Source organism: Dendropsophus ebraccatus, chromosome 9 (genome assembly GCF_027789765.1).
Source record: "Dendropsophus ebraccatus isolate aDenEbr1 chromosome 9, aDenEbr1.pat, whole genome shotgun sequence".
Taxonomy (NCBI): Eukaryota; Metazoa; Chordata; class Amphibia; order Anura; family Hylidae; genus Dendropsophus; species Dendropsophus ebraccatus.
The window spans coordinates 50,289,202-50,312,466 of NC_091462.1; the positions used below are offsets into that span (position 1 = coordinate 50,289,202).

Below are 23,265 nucleotides of genomic sequence, written 5' to 3' on the forward strand. Positions count from 1 at the left end.
TGTAGAGGTCCTTAATGTGTAACTTAAGAGGATGCTCCTGGGCTAGGTGCAGCTCATTCACAAATCCTCAGTAGCTTACAGCACATTGATCATCATCAGCTATCCCAGCTATTCCTGACAATATTGCCAGCATAACACCAGACAATCACAATAGGAATTTGCTGTCCCAGTGTAACAAGATCCAAACAGGCAGCTGTATTCTGTATTCTGATGCAAACCATGTCCATGGGAGTCACACTAACCATGTGGATAAATCAGCTCTTTAACATCACAGCTTGCTATGTCTCAGTCAGAAATGCTGGGTAAAATGGAATGACAATAAAAAAATAAAATAAAATAAAAAGCCCAGGCAGCTTAGATAAAGAAGTGTGCCACAAGTTCCCATGCAGCAGACACAGCAGGAGAAGGACAGGGGCAACCCTCCTCTGGTCAGCTGCACTTGTTGCTATTTCCAGAGAGCACAGCACCCATTCTGTTTTGCTGGTAACATCAAGACTCCTAGAGACCAATCAGACTTCCTAGGGGCAGTAACTGGATCTTTTCTCTTCACTGTCAGTGAAATTCCTGCTAAAAAGACATTTCTGTTACAGGCAAAGCACTCATAGCAGGCTAACATGTACTTCATGCATTCTCCTGGGATTCTAAGAAGATGGATGTAGTAAATCCAAAAATAACTGAACAATATGGTGTTAGTTCTATTGTCATCATCAATCGTAGGCTGGTACCATAAAAATGAATTGTACAACGCTAAGGATTATACATATATATTTTTGGTTGCCAACAGTACAGAACCTATAGAAATCGGTTCACTACTGTGTTTAAATCGACATTTTAAAAATTTTGAATTACGATTTGTAATTTCATACAAAAATGGACATCAAAGAAGAATGTGTTGACGGGTGACATGACCCTCCCATATAAATCACCCCAGGCGCCTACTTATACCAAGGAATGCACTGAGAGCATCCACTGCGCTATATATATTCATGACAATATTCACAGACAAAGGGTTGGCCATATTGCTACATATCTGTACAGTCACTGCCACTGGGTTCGAAAACACTTCATGCTCTATTCTTGTGGTGATACAAAGTCACAGTTATGAGATCAGCACACACAGGCAAATCCACATACCACAATGATGACACAACGTGATCCTTGTATAATAGCTTGTAGCATTGGGAAATAAATATGGAATCATAATTAGAGAAGTGCGCTTGATCAGCGCTCCGCTCAACAAGCTGACGGCCTGTACACGCTGCTCGGCTCCCTGCCGCTCCACCCTGGGTGCCAGGAAAAGCTGGATCCAATACTCGGAAACTGGGAGAAGTTTCCCAGGATTGGATCCAGCTTTTCCCAGCATCTTGGGAGGAACGGCAGGGAGCGGAGCAGGACTGAAAGGCCGTCAGCTTGTTGAGCGGAGTGCTGATCAAACAAAGCTATTCGATTCGTGTAGATGAGGGATTCAATCATCTCTAATCATAATATTGGAGGAAAGATTATGGAATCAACAAAGTTTTTTTTTTTTTAATTTTGTCTGAATCTCATTAAAGTCCTACAATTTAAAAACTTTTGACGTCATAGAGACACGTGAATAGTTTTGATTAGATGGAGTCTGGGTGTTCAGATCCCCACACATTGCTAGGACAAGGACTCATTTAAAGTGGTTGTCCAGGAAAAAAATATAATATGCTAGTCTGCCGCGGCTGCAGAGGACATGACAATAATAAAGACTTACCTGTCCCCCTCCACCACAGCTACCGGTTCATGGGCCACCTGCTCTGCTGTCCCTGCTTCTACAACATCCGCTAAAGTGCCGCTCCCTCCAGACATGGCCTCTTAGCATAGACAGTACAGAGACTATGCTAAGCGGACTTTTTTTTAAGGAACACTTTATGGCATAGACTTATGGAGTCAAATCATAAGACACGGACATGGTAGTCTGCGGGACAGGCATCTCACCTCATGTGTCCTTTAAGATTGAATGCTTTACTGTTCTTTGCTCTGTGCCAAGATGCACATTGATTCATCTACTTCAGCATCATCAAACTTATTTTCTATAAAAAAAAATAAAGTGGACAAAATTTCTATGCATACATGCGCAATGACTGTTGAAGTAATGACTGTCATCTCCGCTGGTCCTTTCTCTGACATGAAACCTGATATCATAAAAGCCTTGGGAAATGCAATTGTTTTTTTAAAGTCATCTTTATATATTTTCTTAGGATGGCGCCAGGCAAAAGTTTTAGCATCAGATTGGTGATTCATCACTGAATATCACTTTCATTTCCTCTCTTAGCCCAATATAACCTTCCTGTGACCCCGCTTCATAGAGCTCTAGTGACGCCACATCTGGAATACTGGGCCCAGTCAGGGAGACTTCACCAACAAAAAAAGATATTGATAAAATAGTACAGGTTCAACAATGGGCTGCATAAAAAGGTGGATGGGCTAAAGCAGAAAAACAGGAAAGACTTACGGATCTAAGGCTATGTTTACACAACGTATATTTTTGTAAAATCACGGCCGTTGTACAATGGCCGTGATTATTACGAGAATATACGTTGCATTGCTGTTTATGCAATCCCGGCCGGAGCGTATACATATAGTATACGTTCCGGCCGGGATCCCTAGCGGTGCCGCAAAGAACTGACTGCGAATAGCGGCCGTCGAAAACCATGTCAGTAAACACTGTGGAGCGAGCGGCCGACGCCCCATAGTGTGCTGTGGGGAGTTCTGATGCGGTCGCGCACGGATGCGCCTGCATCAGAACTCTGCGACCCGAAAGATCATCCGGCCGGTACTGCAGTATTGGTCGGGATGAACTTTTCAGAGATTGGTCGTTCGTGACCGGACGGTCTCTTACAACGTGTGAACATAGCCTAAATCTACTGTATATAGTCTGGAGGAAAGAAAGGAAAGGGAGAACATGATCGAAACTTTTAAATATGTTAAAGGACTAAATAAGATTGTCCATTATTAAGCAAGTTTTAGGGCTTATTATTCCTCTATATGCACAATGTATTATGGGCCCCCATCACCCAAAATTGCTGATCCCGACCTTGTGGAGGTCTACTGACCCCCCAAATTTTAATCTGTGACGTCGTATGGAGAAACTGGTGAATTGGGAACAGAGGTCTCATGCCTCATTCTCTACTATCTGGTCTTCTTGGAAAGCTTTCACTAATCTCCACCCATTAGGTAGAAGCCCCCAGTAGATCTCCCTACTAGGTAGAGGCCTCTAGAAGGTAATCTATCTTCACTAAGTAATCCCCCTCAATTAGGTAAATGTCCCCAGTTTGTAGATAATACTGCCATATTAGGTAGATTACTCAATAAGTAGAACCCCCCACCCACTCGGTAGATGGCCCCAGTAGGTAGATAATCTCAACCCCTTAGGTAGAAGCCCCTAGTAGATAGGCAATCTCTCTATTAGGTAGAGGCCTCCAATAGGTAATCTATCCCACTAAGTAATTCCCTGTCCACTCCTTTCAGTTATAAATACTATAAGAAACTGGAGTGGAGGAGACAGGGAGACAGGGAAAAGTAGAATAGACTTGGCATACCCATGTAAGCCTATGTCAGACAATAGAGGTAGATAGTGGTAGCTAAATACTGGAAGCTAAAGGGGCTTTCATGATGTTATGAGAAGAGAGGGCACTATTAATTTCAAATTTTCAATTTGTGTGGCCTCCTAATGGAGGGGGGCATAATGGTCTGACACCAACTCTAGAAACATGAATACAGTGCACATAGATAATGGCCATAAGGCATGAACATGTGTGTTGGGGGGATTTTACAATCTCTGCATTTTATATAGAGATAATAGACATCTAGATTCAGGCACATAAGGGTTTATGAAGCTGTGACCACCTTCCAACTTTTGGTGCAGTAGTAAGTGTTGCCTTTAATTGTTTGTAAAAGTGTGGCATGTCTGGTGCTTCATATGAGTAATGGTGCGTTTACACAGACAGATTTATCTGGCAGATTTTTTAAGTCAAAGCCAGTAACAGACTATAAGCAGAGAACAGGTCATAAAAGAAAGACTGAGTTTTCTACCCTTCTCCAAATCCATTCCTGGCTTCGGCTTCAAAAATCTGTCAGATAACCTGTTTGTGTAAACACACCCTAAGACTTTGTTATAGGTGCTGTATTCCACTCTTATTATGAAGTACTATATAGGACTTTATTTAGTATCACACAATTTGACAGTTTGGGTAGTGTGTGGTGGTAATATTATGGCACTGTATGATCTTATTAGCTTTGTGGATAGAATTTCCGGACACTTCAAAAATACATCCAGATAGTTAAATTAGATTGTACTAATAGGGACAGGGAAGAATATGAGTGATGACAAGCTATATGAAGTGCTGCAGTTGGTGCTATATAAATAAAGGAATTAAATGAATGATTCTTAAGCCAGGAGATGATCCCAAAGTAATTAAAATTCTGCTTTAAAGCTCATATTCCATATAAATATGTCTGCAGTGGTATTAAATGAGGAAAAATGCATATAACACCTCACATTGATGCTTCCTAAATGGCACAAGGCCTACCTTCAAAGTTTATTGATAACCTTAAAGCTCCCGTGCAGAGGTGACATTTCAGTGCAAGCATGAAAACATTATCTTCCCTTGAATTCTATTGTATTCAATATGTCCATGAGTTCACATGCTATTTAAAGTGTTCTGTCATTAGAAAAAACTTTTTACATGTTGCAGAGACATGTCAAACGTTCTGGTTGGTCAAGGTCTGGGTAGAAGCCAAACGATCTCTAAAATGTGCTGCACAAGTTGAGCTCCATAGACTTGTATGGAAGCTCCTCTTGTGCAGTGAGACAGAGATCACTGGGGAGTGAAGCACATAACTGTGGGCTTTATCTGGCTTGTTTTACAGATGGGAATCATTCATACATTCTTATATCCATGACATGCCAAAACCTTTTTCTAATAATTGCACCACATAATATAAATATAACACAAGGGATTTGTTTTTAAATATTTATTTTCCAAAAGATGGTTCTAATTAATTAAAAAAAAAAAAAAAAAAAAAAGCAAAGAATGGGTTAAAAAAAATGCTGGTAAAATTGAGATTCTTTTTGCTTGTAAGATTAACCTTTATGGAGCCTCAAAATATACTATGTGAATACAGCCTTGGTCCCAGGTTTTCACAGGAGTTAGGAAATCCCCAGGTTGCTTCCCTCAGAGTAGACTCCATTTACAAGATAAGTACGGTCACACAGGCTGAGGTCAGGGCTCACAGAGATCAATCACACATATTAAATAGACAGAAACACCAATACAGTGATCACTAAACTTACAATGGCCTCAGGATACAATATTTTGAACATACAATGGCCCTTTTTGGACCATCGTAACTTGAGACCAGACTCAACATACAATGGCCCAAACAGTCATTGAAACTGGCCATTGTACTTGTAAAACCCCAGTATTAGTGAAATGTCTGTACTGGATGGCTATCTTGTAGTAATTGTGGTAGTCCTTTTGGCACCATTTGAGGGCAGCTTCATTTTATTTTTGGGGGACCTTGTGGGATCTATACAGGACTTTGAAAATGCTCCCATCTTCTACATAGAAAGTAATTTACAGTCACCAGTCACTCTTTCTGGCTTAAATATGTAAGGACTTGCTTTATCCATATTAGTTATCTGCTTATTTTACTTTAAGTCTAATTTTTTCTCATTTTGGGGGATTCTGACTCTAATATGTTTTGTAACATATAAATATATAGTTTGCCATCCTGTCTGAAGCATTTTTAACAGCCGTTAGTGATATGCTGTACAGCAAGCCCCATTAACATAGACATAACATTCCCAAGCAGTCCCAACCTTTTCCAAAAAATTCATTTTTATGGGACAGGTTTCTAAGCATGCTCTGTGATCCTAACAATAATGATAAGGGGCACATTGCTGGAAAGTGATCTGTACAGAACAGAAAGTCTCTTCTTAATTCCTTCTCTTCAGCAATACATATATATATATATACGTTCCTGCTGCACATGCCCCATGCAGCAGGAGCTTATATATACGTTACTAACGGTAAGGGGCTTTATGTGTGTGCCGGACCGCTGCAGTGAGAGTGGCCCCACACACATCAGTGTGTCCGGGGCCGAAGATAATGACAGGCAGCTGCGATCCCGGAGCTGCTTGTCATTAACTCCTATAGCGATCATGGTGTTTAACCCCTTAAGGACAGAGCCAATTTCGATTTTTGCGTTTTCGTTTTTTCCTCCTTGTGCATCAAAGGCCATAGCACTTGCATTTTTCCACCTAGAAACCCACATGAGCCCTTATTTTTTGCGTCACTAATTGTACTTTGCAATGACAGGCTGAATTTTTGCATAAAGTATACTGCGAAACCAGAAAAAAATTCAAAGTGTGGTGAAATTGAAAAAAAAAACACATTTTGTTTATTTGGGGGAAATGTGTTTTTACGCCATACGCCCTGGGGTAAAATTGACTTGTTATGCACGTTCCTCAAGTCGTTCCGATTAAAACGATATATAACATGTATAACTTATATTGTATCGGATGGCCTGTAAAAAATTCAAACTATTGTCAACAAATATACGTCATTAAAAACCGCTCCATTCCCAGGCTTATATCGCTTTTATCCTTTGGTCTATGGGGCTGTGTTAGGTGTCATTTTTTGCACCATGATGTGTTCTTTCTATCGGTACCTTGATTGCGCATATACGACTTTTTGATCGCTTTTTATTACAATTTTTCTGGATTTGATGCGACCAAAAATGCGCAATTTTGCACTTTGGGATTTTTTTGCGCTTACGCCATTCACCGTACGAGATCAGGAATGTGATTAATTAATAGTTTGGGCGATTACGCACGCGGCGATAGCAAACATGTTTGTTTATTTATTTATTTGTTTACTTTTATTTATAACCTGGGAAAAGGGGGGTGATTCAGACTTTTATTAGGGGAGGGGGCTTTTTATTGACAACAACACTATTTTTTTTTTTTTACACATATACTAGAAGCCCCCCTAGGGGACTTCTAGTATATACACTTTGATCTCTCATTGAGATCTCTGCAGCATAGATATGCTGCAGAGATCCATGAGATAGGCACTTGTTTACTTCCGGCTGCTGCAGCCGGAAGTAAACGAGTGCCGAGAAGGGGACGGCGCCATCTTGGAGCGGTCCCCGGCCGGCTTCAGAAACGGAGATCGCTCCTCCGGGATAACATCCCGGAGGAGCGATCTCCGCCACTAGACACCAGGGAGATGCTGGATCCGGTAATCGGATGCAGCTGTCATGTTTGACAGCTGCATCTGATTACTGTATTAGCGGGCACGGCGATCGTACCGTGCCCGCTAATACCTACGGTCCCGGGCTACAAGCGGCACCCGGGACCGCCGCGGTTCAGAGCGGGGTCGCCGTGCGGCCCCGCTCTGAACGCCCTTACCGGCAATAGGGCGTACCTATATGCCCTTTGTCGTTAAGGGGTTAAGGTAGTCATTGACAGGACAAGCAACTATTACTGACTGATTAGGACTCCCGCAGCCATGCTGTGGGGTCCCAATGGCTTGTACCAATAGGCGGGGGTAAGACACCTACCTCCATCCTGTCGGATGGTCATTCTGTGTATAGAGTCTGGTCTCAGGCAGGCTCTATGCATAGATCGCCGATAACACTGATCTATGCTTTGTTATGGCATAGCACAGATCAGTATATGCAATCTAATGATTGCATGTTTTACAGTGAATAAAAGTGTTAAACAAAGGTCATAAAAAAAAAAGTTTTTAAAACTTTCCATTGTGCGGAAAGCCACACTTTCCATTGTGTGAACTGACAGTTCTGTGCACCCGCTATTGAATAAATAGCGGCCACACAAAAACTGATGTGTCAGTTTTCCATCTCGGCCGGAGCGTATACTATATGTGTGTATACACAAGGCAGTTGTTGCACATTGCCATAAACAACGGTCGTGATTAATTAAAAAAATACATTGTGTGAACAATGCCTAAAAAATAAAAATATGTAACATAAATAAATAAGCATCTTACATATTGTAGCATGCGGAATTGTCCGATCTATTAAAATATAACATTATTTTTCTTTTACACCTATATATTAATAAAAACTGACACCACAACCAGCCCTGTAGGTGGAAAAATAAAAGCGCTATGGCTCTTAGAAGGCTGGAAGGAACATCGCATTAATTTGACCTGGACATCCGGGCATCACTGACCTTGGTCATGAAGGAGTTAATATTAGGCCTAGTGGCCAGAAAAGCTTAGAATCTTATATTATATTATTACATATCTGATTCTGTATGGTCAATAATGTAAACAAATATATATTAAACTCCAAAATTGATTTTAGTCATATCGCAGACCAGAAAAATGTAATAAAAAAAATAAACCCCCAAATAGCTCCATAAGTGTAAAAATAAAAAGTTATAGGAGTCAGAACATTGCAATTAGCCACATTTTTTTCTAATAAAAAAGTTTTTTTGTTGATCCAAAAATAAAAATGGTTTAAAAAAATCTTTATGTAAGCGATAGGACATTTTCAAACGACACATTCTCTTTAAGTGACCCACAATAACAAATAATAAACAGAAGGGGAAGCTCTGTGACCACTTATATTTATACATGAGGTAATGGGATTTTAAACACATTTTAAACACGTCATTAGTCGGACTCATATTATGTCTATAGAGCAGAACTATTTTTTTTTCTTACATAGAGCGGGCAGATGTGCTGCTGCGTGGTCCTCTCCACGCTTGGTGTCCCAATCGGTCCTGATCAAAACTTTTGACATGTCTCTATGTCTAACGACAGGCAGGTACACCTTAAGGGTACGTTCACACTTACTGACTCGCAGCGGAAATCTCGCTATGAGTTTTGCAGCGAGATCCGCTATGAGTCAAGGTCCCGGCAGGGCCCTGTCAATATACACTTGCAGTGGTCTGAAGGACTGCTGCAAGTATGTAATGCAGCCACCCCCTTAACCCCTTCGGCGGCCGCTCGGGTCCCGTGCTGTCTGTGTATACATGACCTCTCTCCTTGCCACACCGGGTCCTGGCATCCTGCTCTCCCGCCCAGCCAATCAGTGTGTTGCCCAGCTGCAGCCACTGATTAGCTGGGCAGGAGAGCAGGATGCTGGGGCCCTGTGCGGCAAGGAGAGAGGTGATGTATACACAGACAGCACAGGAACCAAGCGGCAGCCGAAGGGGTTAAGGGGGTGGCTGCATTACATACTTGCAGCGGTCTTTCAGGACCTTGACTTGTAGCGGATATCGCTGCAAAACTCACAGCAAGCTTTCCGCTGCAAGTCCGTACGTGTGAACGTACCCTAAAGGGGTTATCCAGCAAAAAACCTTTTCTTTCAAATCAACTGATATCAAAAAGTTATATAGATCTGTAATCTACTTCTATAAAAAATATTTAAGTCTTCCCATAGTTATCAGCTGCTGTATGTCATGCAGGAAATGCTGATTTATTTTCAGTCTGACACTGCTCTCTGCTGACATCTCTGGCCAAGACAGGAACTCTGTCTGGGTTTTCTATGAATCCCCATAGAAATCCTTTTCTGCTCTGGACAGTTCCTGTCTAGGCCAGAGGTGTCAGCAGAGAGCACCATGTCAGACTGAAAATAAAACATACAGCAGCTAACATGTATGGGAAGACCTGAGATTTTTTAAATAAAAGTAAATTACAAATCTATATAACTTTCTGACACCAGTTGATTTGAAAGGAAAAGATTTTCTCTGGACAACCCCTTTAAGAGGTTCATCTTTAGGCAGTGGTAATATGTGGTCAGGATGTGGCTGTCTTATGTGTCTTGTATAGTGTTGCTATTTGAAATATTGGCTGTGTTATACTGGGTTTTACTTGGTAACAGTATAGTGATTGAATACAATCTCTATGAGGTGTTAACATGTGGTACTGTGGTGGTGTTATTTCCCCTATACATGGTATTGGTTTCAGAAGAGCAGGTTTAGTTAAATAACAGCAAAATTATATGTTAATATGTATGGTGGTATGTCTTGTGTAGTAGTATTTTTTTTTAAGTGCCTAATATATAGAGGTACACAGTCCACTTTGCTGGTGCTGGTTGACACCAGAGATATTTAGCAGAAAACCTAGAATTGGCCCTGAGGGACATACATGGGTTTTCTGGTTGTTTTGGGTCTAAACTATTTACCTATTTACAATGATGTCTCTGTGCTATTGATCATGTTGGCCGCCTTCATTATGGAATTGACCAGGTGCTTATTGTCCAGTTTGGCTGGGGACAGAAGTCGAAGTGCTCATATTACATAAGAGAAGCGAACTAATGTCCTGCTTCAACAGTGTCCGTTACTTCTTCAGTGGTTTCTGAGTAGTGAGTGCTAAAAAAGTGAAGTCCGGTGAGACACCTGCTGCTTAGAAGCTGCACATGTAGCAGAAGTGTACAGCTTTCTGCTGTGATAGAGTCCTGACATCTAGTGACACATCAGTATTATTACAACACTGAAATAAATAAAGAGGATCTGTGGTTACTAAGGGGCACATTTAGCATTTTCTTTGAGCCATTATTTTTGCCAATTTGGTGTTTTTGCACATGGCATAAAAATTTAAGCAACATTTACCAAGATGTTTGTGCTATTTTTATAACAGATTACACTCACTGCACCTTTTTTAATTTTAGGCCATGGTCGCGCACAGTAAGAACATCGCCCGTTGTTTGATATGGCCATGTTGAACAGCGGCAGATGTCTGACATGTTCATCTGGCCGATACTGTAGTATCGACTGGGTAACATCACTTGATTTTAATAGGAATGCAGGCACATTCAGTATGGCAACCAAAACCAGGAGTTGATTAAAAACACAGAAAGGATCTGTTCACACAATGTTGTAATTGAGTGGATGGCCGCCATTTAATGGCAAATATTTGCTGTTATTTTAAAACCATGGCTGTTATATTGAAATAATGGCAGTTATTTACTGTTATATGGCGGCCATCCACTCAATTTCAACATTGTGTGAACAGATCCTTTCTGTATTTTTAATCCACTCCTGGTTTTGGTTGCAATATGAGGACCACAATACTGACTGAAATATACGTAGTGTGAACCCAGCCTTAAACAACTTGAGTGTAATAGTGTGTGCTATATGTTTGGTGACTTCACTATAATCTTATTATAGACTTCTAGCGTTTTAGCACAAAAAAGGTAACAGAAAAATACTCCAGGAAAACCCCTGTAAAAAAGCAAAGACACTGGCTGTGGACAATAAGAGATATTGCTGCCGGCTGATAATAATGATGCTCTTTGATGGTGAGGAGTGTCCTCCTAGCAAGCTGCAAGGGTGGTATTATAGAAAATTTCAAGATTATCAGCCATGATCTTTCAAGCCATCAGGTGTACAGGTGGCCATACACCTTCAATGACTGTCAGCCAAACAATCCTTCAGCCATCAGTTATCTCTCCTATCTGGCCCTGTACTCCCCATACACAGTAATGTCTGTTTCTTTGTCATCTATGGAAAGGGGAGGGTCAATTTGCAGCCTGAGAGCTCTTGCTGCGGCTTATCTCTCGCAGAACATAGGGGTCAGGTGCTGATTTTCCATCATGCCTTCTCCTATCTCCACAGATACCATCTTTCATGGTCTGTCGGTACTGACTGCCCAAAAAAAAGTACAAGGTGTAAATTGTTGCACACAAGCCCCAATCAACTTGATTGATCACCATTAAAAAGGAGCCCTTCCATGGCCCAATAATTGTAGGTGAAAGGCTGCAAGAACAATCGCGGGATTGTTGATATAGCCATTTACTTACATTATTATTGGCAGCATATATCAAGTTTACACTGAACTAATGTTTTTAAAGCCACACAATCCAATCAGCCAATAATTGTAAATAAAAATTCCCTTAACCCTATCGAGACACTTCACCCATCACCTCTTGTAATTATCATTACAAGACTCGTAGTCACGAGTCATGGGGGAGATTTATCAAACTGGTGTAAAGTAGAACTGGCTCAGTTACCCCTGGCAACCAATCAGATTCCACTTTTCATTCCTCAAAGATTCTTTGAAAAATGAAAGGTGGAATCTGATTGGTTGCAAGGGGCCACTGAGCCAATTCTAATTTACACCATGTTTGATAAATCTCCCCTATAGTGTTTATTAGATGGCAAAGTATGGTAGTCCTAAATTCTAACAATCTTGAATATGTTCTCTGTGGCTCAGAAATAAATTACGACTTGCCCATGTCTCTGTATTTTAATCAAATTAAATTTTCCACATCATATATCTCCTAAAGCTTTTTCACTTAAATGTTTTTCGTAAAAATATATGTAAACTTGTTACGGTAAACTAGGTTCTTGCAGGCTCCACATGTGATCTGCGCTGTAACACGACGATGAAAAGAATTTTCAAGATTCATCTTTCCATGCGATTTATTTTGAAAGAAAACTTCGAAGGATGCTATTTGGGAGGACGCAGAGAAGACACAGGTGGGATATGAGTGGTGTAGAAATCCCTCCCTAATTTTAAAAAGCAGCACATACAATATAGTCTTTTTGCTCAATTTTCTGATTGCAACTACAACCTAAAGACTAAAAAAATACTTTCTTCCAAAGATTTCTCTGCATGCATCCATTTTCCATGATACAAGCTGTATAGCAGCACAAACCTTCCTCCAGCACTCTGCAATAGAGACTAAGTGAGCGTGCCCTGAGTAAGCGATCTTGGAGACAGACAGAAGGTAAAGTATTGTTGCTTTTTCATTTGTTTTATTGTTCTTTGATTACAATATAAATAGATGAGATTATATACAGTGAAGAATTACATATTAAAAGCAATTCAATACCTGTCAATTTAAGGCTTGGAGTATATTGCAAATTTCATTGCAAACAAGACATCTATTGCAAGCGGTGCTAGCAATATCACTAACAGGGTTGTCCGAGAGTTACCTTGGCAAGCTGACTGCTCACTGTGGAACTGCATCGCTCCACACCTGACGTTGTGGCAGACAAATATTATAGGGCGCAAGGTGTGGAGGTAAGCAAGGCGTGTGTGTGTTTTATTTATTATTACATCCGCTGCAATTCTTAATTTTTGGACAACCCCTTTAAAGCACATCATGCCATATAATCTTTATATAGGGACGAAAACTTCCTAATCTGCTCATATAACACTGTCTTGGATATAGTTTATGAGATCCTAATAGAGTAAATAAATCTATATTTTGGAACATGTTCTAGAATAAGCCAAGTGCAGTTTAAAAAAAAAAATAATTGTCATTTCTGTCATCACATTCTGGCACATGGATGTAAAACAATCTTGCACAAGTTGTAAAAACTTGCAAAAGCATAGGACAAAAAAGCATCCTATTTTAAGTGGACCTATGTAAAGGGGCCAGTGATTGTTGCTGCACTTCTTAGCCCTTCAGTGCATCATCCCAGCCCGCTGCCAGCTTGTACGTCCACACCTACTCATGCATATTCATCTATGAGGCTGACAAATTACCCTCAGTAATGGTGCATTTACACAGGCAGATTTATCTGACAGATTTTTGAAGCCAAAGCCAGGAACAGACCATCTGGAACAGACCATAAACAGGGAACTGTTCATAAAGGAAAGACTGAGATTTCTTTATTTTCAAATCCATTCCTGGCTTTGGCTTTCAAAATCTGTCAGATAAATCTGCCTGTGTAAACGCACCATTACATTGGTAAATATAGGCTTGGTTCTCACATTACTGAGATTATATGGATGCTAAACCCCAGCAGCTCTAGCTCTTTATCAATATTACTGTGAAAGTCAGCAACGAGCATTACCGCTTACTGTGTTACAAATTCAGCAAAAGACTGCACCAAACTTTTCAGCTGGAAGTCTCACTGTCTCCTCTGCTACAATCACATATGGTTCCTAAAAAGCTTTTTTAGGCTATGTTCCCACACAGTATTTTTGCTCAGTATTTTGCAACCAAAACCAGGAGAGGATTGAAAACACAGAAAGGTTATGTTCACACACTGTTGTAATTGAGTGGATGGCCGCCATTTATTAGCAAATAAATTAGCGTTATTTTAAAATGATCGTTGTTTTGAAATAACAGACTTTCTTTGCCGTTAAACGAAAGCCTTTTACTAAATTTCAACAGTGTGTGAGCGTGTTTTCAATCCTCTCCTGGTTTTGGTTTTAAAAATACAGACCAAAATACTGAGAAAAATTACTGTGTGGGAACATAAACCTAAACTATAAGCCTAAAACTATAGGAAGACTAGTCTGATGCGAATTGCTATTAGAGGTTCAGAAAATGGTTAAGGCATGTGGTCCATCTATTTGCGGTGCACGTAAAAGAGTAGAAGTGATTCTCTACAGCAAAATAATATCCTTTGCTAAGTTTTGATGTGTGACATTTACTAAACTTTTCTCCTTAGCACCCCAGAGAAGCTGACACATTCTTAGAGACTCTACAGCTTACTATACAATGCATTGTTCAGAAACCTCTGACAGATTTCCAAGGTGAATTCCCATTAAAGTAATCTTCTAATAAATTATAGATAGATGTGACATCTATGATCTAAGTCAAACCATTAACTTCTGCAATGAAGAGGCTCTAAGTAGTGCATATACAGTACATCTTCTGGAGTTCTTAGAGATTTCTCTTAAAGGACATGTGACAGTATTTTCAAAGCAAGTTCATTAAGAGCAATAGTCTATTGCAATGTTGCATCATATTTCCAGGAAAAAAAAAAATCTAACAGCAATGCCAAATGCCTTTCACTGTGGAAATTCATGGTGGCCTGAGACAACAGACGTCTTCCATGTATCCAAGACAAAAGATGGTCATACAAATTGTATAATAGTCAACTGAAATGGCAGATTTTATTTATTTATTTATTTATTTATTTATTTTTGAATAATCCCATGAGACACTGATCAGACATGTTGTATGGCCAGCTTTAGCAGAAGATCATTGCAACTGGAATTCCTCTTGGCATGACGGATATTTCCACTAAAGCTATCTTTCACTTTATGGAAAAATCCTTTGCAACTAAGATCCATGCTCTATACAAGATGGTAAAGATCCTTCCCAAGCTGTTCTAATCTATCTCTGTATTCCAGTTTCTTGTAGTTGGCTTTAGGGACACCCTTGAATCCATACATACTTCCAAACCAGGCACCTGCAATAGCTGCAGTTGAATCACTATCCCCACCATGGAAAAATGCTCGGTGAGCGAGTTCTGTCCAGTTGTCACCAGAAGCAAGGATTGCATCGTAAGCTATCATGGGAGCATCATGTCCACTGCTACCGCCCCATCCGCTGTAGCTTACTGATGAGTAAAACTGATCTCTATTCTCAACACCATATTCCTCTGGAAAAATTGGCAGAGATAGTCCATTTAAAATTCCCCTTTTTTCAAGGTAGGAGTGCCATTGATCTTCAAAGTATGACCTAGACAACACAAATGAGATGCATGATAAGAACAATATAGCGCTCTGAGATAAATATTACCATGTTATTGACAATGAATGACTATGCAAGAAAATTGTGTGTAAATACATGTTATCTACTGCTACTGGCCAAGCTTCCTCCTCGGCTCCAGCGCTGATGCTGCATACCATCGCTTCAGTCCCCTGGGTCCCCAGGCGCTTCCTGGTTTGAGTTCTGAATCGGATCATGATGTGTCAGGTCCTTTCAACTAGTCAGCGGCTGTTATGGGGTCCCACCTTTGCAACTGACTGGCTGAGCGGACCTGTCACAACTCAGGTCCCAACTAAGGCCAGGAAGCAGCCGGGGGACTGGGACCAGAGTGGTGGTTTGCAGCATCAGCACTGGAGCCAGGGAGGTAAGAGCATGTTATTTCTTTCAGCCTCCCCCTTGAGGGCACTTTTAAAAAAAATGGACCTGCCCAGACTTCTCCTTTAAGGATTTAAAGCAACCCCATGGCCTACAGTACCTATGTCATAGGATTGCGAAACCCCTCCGTCCCTCCTCCCCACCCTCTTCATCATTTGGAATGCCCCTAGAACAATTTCTCATATTCATTACCTGTGTGAACACTCCACATGAGCTGGATCTTTAACCCCTTGCCTCTAAAGCCTGTTTTGGCCTTAATGACCAAGCCCATTTTTCAAAATCTGACCTGTCTCACTTTATGCGCTTATAGCTGAGTGATGCTTTAACGTATGCTAGCGATTCTGAGATTGTTTTTTTCGTCACATATGGCACTTTATGTTAGTGGCAAATTTGGTCACTACTTTGTGTTTTTTTTGTGAAAAACATCAAAATATCATGAAAAATTTGAGTTATTTGTATTTTATGAACTTTAAAATTCTCTGCTTCTTAAAAAAGGAAGTCATAGCACATAAATTAGTTACTAAATCACATTATCAATATGTCTTCTTTATTCTGGCATAATTTGGTAAACATATTTTACTTTTTTAGGGTGTTATGGGGCTTAGAAATGTATCAGCAAATTATCAAATTTTCATGAAATCTCCAAAACGGATTTTTTTTAGGGACCAGTTCTTTTTTTAAATGGATTTAGGAGGCTTTTATACTGGAAACCCCCATAAGTGACCCCATTTTGGAAACTAGACACCTTAAAGATTAATCTAGGGGTATAATGAGCATTTTAACCCTACAGGGGCTGGAGGAAAGAGTTCACCATCAGGCCGTAAAAAAATAGAAAATTTAAATTTTCCAATAATATATACGTTTAGATTAAAGTTTCTCATTTTCAAAAGGAATATGAGAAAAAAGCATGCCAAAATTTGTAACGCAGGTTCTCCTGAGCACAACAGTACCCCATATATGGGAGTAAACCACCGTATGGGCAAACAGCGGGGCTCAGAAGGAAGGGAGCGCCAATTAGCTTTTTTAATGCAGATTTTGCTGAAGAAGTTTCCGAGCGCCAGCTGGTTTGCAGTGCCCCTGTAGTGTCAGCAGAGAGAAAACCCCCCATAAGTCCCCCCATTTTGGAAAGTAAACCCCTCAAAGAATTCATTTTGGGGTGTGGTGAGAATTTTGACCCCACAGGTATTAAGAGGAAAGTATTCAAAATTAGACAGTTAAAATGAAAAACCTGAATTTTTCCAATAATATGCTAGTTTAGTTTGAAATTTCTCAATTTCACGAGGAACAGGAGAAAAAATGTACCCCAAAATCTGTAACGCAGGTTCTTCTGAATACAACGGTACACCATACGTGGGCATAAACCTCTGTATGGGCACACAGCAGGGCTCAGAAGGGAAGGAGCGCCAATTAGCATTTTCAGTGCAGATTTTGCTGAAGAAGTTTCTGAGCGCCAGGTGTGTTTGCAGTGCCCCTGTAGTGCCAGCGGAGTAAAATCTCCCCATAAGTCACTCCATTTTGGAAAGTACACACCTCAAAGAATTCATTTTGGGGTGTGGTGAGCATTTTGACCTTACAGGTATTAGAGGAAAGTATTCAAAATTAGACAGTTAAAATGAAAAACCTGAATTTTTCCAATAATATGTTAGTTTAGTTTGAAATTTCTCAATTTCACGAGGAACAGGAGAAAAAATGTACCCCAAAATCTGTAACGCAGGTTCTTCTGAATACAATGGTATACCATACGCGGGCATAAACCTCTGTATGGGCACACAGCAGGGCTCAGAAGGGAAGGAGCACCAATTAGCATTTTCAGTGAAGATTTTGCTGAAGAAGTTTCTGAGCGCCAGGTGTGTTTGCAGTGCTCCTGTAGTGCCAGCGGAGTAAAATCTCCCCATAAGTCACTCCATTTTGGAAAGTACACCCCTCAAAGAATTCATTTTGGGGTGTGGTGAGCATTTTGACCTCACAGGTATTAGAGGAAAGTATTCAAAAGTAGAGAGTTAAAATGAAAAACTCAAATTTTTCCAATAATATGTTTGTTTAGTTAGAAATTACAAAATTTCACGAGGAACAGGAGAGCACATTCAACCCAAAATCTGTAACGCAGGTTCTCCTGAGTACAATGGTACCCCATATGGGGGCATAAACCACTATATGGGCACACAGCTGGGCTCAGAAGGGAAGGGGCGCCAATTAGCATTTTCTGTGCAGATTTTGCTAAAGAAGTGTCTGAGCGCCAGGTGCATTTGCAGAGCCCCTGTAGTGCCAGCGGAGTAAAATCTCACCATAAGTCCCCCCATTTTGGAAAGTGCACTCCTCAGAAAATTCATCTTGGGGTGTGGTGAGCATTTTGACCCCACAGGTATTGGAGGAAAGTATTCAAAACTAGAGAGTAAAATGAAAAACTCGAATTTTTCCAATAATATGTTCCTTTAGTTTGAAATTTCTCAATTTCACGAGGAACAGGGGAGAAAATTCACCCCAAAATCTGTAATACAGGTTCTCCTGAGTAGAACAGTACCCCATATGTGGGCATAATCCACTCTATGGGCACACAGCAGGGTTCAGAAGGGAAGGAGCGCCAATTAGCATTTTCAGTACAGATTTTGCTGAAGAAGTTTCTGAGCGCCAGGTGCGTTTGCAGAGCCCCTGTAGCGCAAGCGGAGTAAAAAGAAACCCATAAGTCACCCCATTTTAGAAAGTGCGCCCTTCAAAGAATTCATCTTGGGGTGTGTTGAGCATTTTGACCCCAGAGGTATTAGAGGAAAGTATTCAAAATTGGCCATTAAAAATATATGTTGGTTTAATTTAAAATTTCTAAATTTCACGAGGAAAAATCTTTAATGCAGGTTCTCCTCAGTAAAACAGTGCCCCATATGTGGGCATAAACCACTTTATGGGCACACAGCAGGGCTCAGAAGGAAGGGAGCGCCAATTTGCTGGAGCAAAACCGCAGCTAGTAATGGTTATTAGAACAGAGCAGTTACTAAAATACAATAAAAAAAGGAGATTACAGGTAATGCGGGGTGGTTACGGGCAACCTGGGGTGGTTATGGGCAACCTGCTGTGGTTACGGGTAATCTGGAGGTGGTTACGGGCAACCTGCAGTGGTTACAGGCAACCTGCTGTGGTTACGGCCAACGTGAGGACACTGACAATCTGGGTTGGTTACGGATAAACTGAAGTGCTTATATGTAATTTGGGTTGGTTACGGCAATCTGGCTTGGTTATGGGCATTCTGGAGGGGGTCATTGGCAAATTGGGGTGGTTAGAGGCAACGTGGGGTGGTTAGAGGCAGTGTGTGGTGGTTAGAGGCAACGTGGGGTGGTTAGAGGCAACGTGCGGTGGTTAGAGGCAACGTGCGGTGGTTAGAGGCAACGTGCGGTGGTTAGAGGCAACGTGGGGTGGTTAGAGGCAACGTGGAGTGGTTAGAGGCAACGTGGGGTGGTTAGAGGCAGTGTGCGGTGGTTAGAGGAAACGTGGGGTGGTTAGAGGCAACGTGGGGTGGTTAGAGGCGACGTGCGGTGGTTAGAGGCGACGTGCGGTGGTTAGAAGCGACGTGCGGTGGTTAGAGGCGACGTGGGGTGGTTAGAGGCAACGTGCGGTGGTTAGAGGCAACGTAGGGTGGTTAGAGGCAACGTGCGGTGGTTAGAGGCAGTGTGCGGTGGTTAGAGGCAGTGTGCGATGTCAGAGGTAACATGTGGTGGTCAGTGGCAACGTGCGGTGGTCAGTGGCAACATGCGGTGGTCAGTGGCAGCATGCGGTGGTCAGTGGCAACGTGGGCTGGTTACGTGTAATCTGGCGTGATTACGGGAAATTGGGGGTGGTTACGGTCAACGTGCGGTGGTTACGGGCAACGTGCGGTGGTTATGGGCAACGTGCAGTGGTTACGTGCAATCTGGCATGATTACGGACAACCTGGGGCGGTTACAGGTAATCTGGGGGGTTAGGGGTAATCTGGGAGTAAACTGGAATTATTACTATAATAAAAAGTGTGTGTTTTATTTTTTTGTATGTTTGTCACTTTTTGTACTTTTACACATTTGTTTCACTGTATTACTATAATTACTGTGATATTTTCTATCACAGTAATCATAGTTCAGTGACAGAGACCAAATTGGGGGGCGACACTGTATCACTTTTTATCCCCTGTCATCAATCATTTATGGTGACAGGGGATAAAAAGTGCTTCTTTGCACTGGGAACAGGCGATCAGCCTTATATAGTATATAGCGCCGATCGCCTGCTCCGGGACCACAGGGTCCCCGATCACTGCCCCATGCTCTCCGCTACCTCTGGTGGCGGAGAGCATGGGGCTTTGATCATTTATTCATTTCCATCCCTGTGATCAGACTGGTCACAGGGATGGGGGCGGCCATCTTGGATCTGCTGCCTCCCCCCGCTGCCCGATCGGCGGGAGGACACAAATCTCCCCATAGACGCTGCGGTCGCATTGACCGTGGCGTTCATGGGGTTAACTGCCCGGGGGGAGCGCTCTGGAAAGGGGCAGCAGGAGGATGCTGTGTGACACAGCCTCCTCCTGCTGCCCGATCTTACATAGGGAGAGCGGGGGGAGGCAGGGAAAGCATGATGTTCCTGGAATGTCATGTTGCATTAACTACCTGCTTTACATGACGTTCCAGGAACGTCATTTTGCGGCAAGGGGTTAAAGAGGTTATCTAGCACTACAAAAACATGGCCACTTTTTCCCCTCTCTTGTCTCCAGATTAAGTGGGGTTTGGGACTCAGTTCCATTGAAGTGAATGGAGCTTAATTGCAAACCACACCTGAGCTGGAGACAAGAAAGGGGAAAAAGTGGCCATGTTTTTGTAGTGCTGGATATCCTCTTTAAGGCACCTGTGCACTATTCAGACAGGTGATGAATAGGGGGCATTCCTAGTGATGAGGAGAAACGGAGAGGTGTTGCAGTCCTAGGGCATACACACTCTAGGCCACGCCAATTTGGCAAAGGGCTGCAAGTGTAAAAGATTTTTTTTTAGGACAATAACTGCATCACCTGCCGAACGAATCCCAGGACAGATCTTGGATTAAAAGCAGCTATCTGATGGTACAAGCGGTTGGGGGGGGGGGGGGGGCAGATTGTGGGTACAAAGTCGCTTTAAGTCTGTATAATCTGGTGGAAAACGTGATTGAAACCTTTAAATATGCTAAAGGACTAAATAAGTTTAGGAAGGAAGTGTTTTTAATAATAATAATAATAATAATAATAATAATAATAATTTAAAAAACCAAACACAAGAACAAAAGGGGCACAATCTAAGGTTACAGATCAGAAAGATCAGAAAGAACATGAAAAAAAAAACAATTTTACTGAAAAAGTAGTAGATGCTTGGAACAAAATTTCAGCATATGTAGTTGGGAAAAGTACAATAACTTTATTTAAACTTGTTTGGGATAAACATATATCTGTCCTAATATAATAAGGAATTATAAAAAAAAAACAGACTTAATGGACCAGGTGGTCTTTTTCTGACGCCGCTTTTCTATGTTTTTATGAATATTGAAAAAAATTTGTTATTACTGATAAAAAAAGGGGGAAGAATTGGAAAATAAAATGCTGGAATGACATGTATGGAATAAACAACAATAAGACAGGATGGTTACTAGGAGGCTATGTGCGCATGTTTCTTGGACCTAAAAACAGAATAAAACATCCAAAAAGCAAAATAGCATCTGAAAGTTTTTGAGGCAAAAAAATACATGTGCAGATAGCCTTAGGCCTTATTCACACATCCCATAATTTACGGATTCGTATTTCCGTATTCAAATTAGTGCACATTGATGTCTATTGGGCTATTCACACTCAGTAGATCAGTAGATTACAATAATGCAAACCAATGCTGAAAACAAAGGACATGTCCTAGTGCGGACCCAGATTTTTTTAACGGATCCTTTCATAGAAATCAATGGAAGCTGCTATTATTTACAGATTGTAACTAGAGATGATCGAACCTCGAGCATGCTCGAGTCGATCCGAACCCAAACTTTCCGCATTTGATTAGCGGGGGCTGCTGAACTTGGATAAAGCCCTAAGGCTATGTGGAAATCATGGATATAGTCATTGGCTGTATCCATGTTTTCCAGACAACCTTACAGCTTTATCCAAGTTCAGCAGCCCCCGCTAATCAAATGCTGAACGTTCGGGTTCGGATCGACTTGAACCCGAACCCGGTTCGCTCATCTCTAATTGTAAACTGTTTGGCATCCTTATTTCTGTAAAAAAAAATACAGATGACTCATAGGTCATAAGGTTGCTTTTCTAAGCATCCACAGCCAGGAAGAAGGCGCTGCAGAAGCCACATGTGTTTGCAAAAAGAAAGAGAATTAACTAATTCATTAACAGTAAAGTGAAAATGAAGTAAAATGGCTGACAAACGATGATGTGACTTTTTTTTAGTTTTTTTTTAACCTACCCAACTTTATTAACTAGTATTGTGCAGTCAGTAAACAAAAACGGATTTATGGCAATACGGATGCAATACGGATGCCCAATCTGTAATTTTTAGCAGATTGTGCAGGAGGAATTTACAGACTTGAAAACAATACTGAATGTGTGAATAAGGCCTTAGAATCATAATCTCACTTGATGGTAATACTAATCATAATGGGGAAAACCACCCAAACTGGTACAGAGTAAGGAGGTGATGACTGAATCCAGTATATTACAAGCAGTAAATAGTAAGTTATTGTGTCTGAGTCTTGTATTCAACATATACAGTGTAGTAAGAAGATGCGTTTATGTGCCTGTATATTTCATACAATAAGAAGGAGGTATACTGTATGTTCCTATTATAAACTAAAATAAGAATAATTCTGTACTTACCATACATCCAGATTTTGAGACACATCTCGCCCAGCATCTTCAACATACTCCTTTGCCAAAGGCAACACATCCATTAATCCCTTACCCCACTCATGTGTAGGCTTACGATTTATGGCATAAGAAGTGAAGAGTGCAGCTGCCAGCGAGCCAAGGTAGCCTGTAGGATGATGGTGTGTCATTCTTCCACTTTCTATACTGATGCGTATTAGGTCATTTTGTTGGTCTGGTCTTGGGAACCTTAGTCCTATGCACATAGCTCTCATAGCTGCACCACAACCTCCAGCAGCTTTGTGGAACGGAATCTGCCATCCATTGGGGGTTGCAGGGTTTAACATAAAACAACTGTTCATACATGTCGGTCCTATATGCACACAATAAATATACCAGATTAACATGTAGCATTCTAGTCAAAAAGGTTTGCAGTATTGTTTGCCAGTAGATCTATAACTCATAATCTTTAGTGCCTTTAATGTTTCTGTTTTCTTTTAGCTTCTGTGCATTTGTGTTGCAAAAATATTCTGCAGATGGCTTTTTGTTTTATTGTTTTTAGCCTTTTTGTTTTAGTGGTCAATGGGGAGTTTTGC

General features: G+C 41.1%; 1 protein-coding gene across 3 annotated transcripts in view; it reads right to left on the bottom strand.

Annotated features, from left to right (window-relative positions):
• Window positions 1-12,743: 12,743 nt before the first annotated feature.
• The window catches only part of ADPRH (ADP-ribosylarginine hydrolase), a 34,672-nt gene continuing 24,150 nt past the window's right edge, over window positions 12,744-23,265 (bottom strand). For all 3 annotated transcript variants that reach the window (XM_069985235.1, XM_069985234.1, XM_069985233.1), the window contains exons 3-4: window positions 22,682-23,042; window positions 12,744-15,432 (exon numbers count right to left, since the gene is read on the bottom strand). In XM_069985235.1, the coding sequence (XP_069841336.1) occupies window positions 15,045-15,432; window positions 22,682-23,042 (749 nt within the window). In that variant the 3' untranslated portion in view covers window positions 12,744-15,044. The remainder of the gene's footprint in view (window positions 15,433-22,681; window positions 23,043-23,265) is intronic.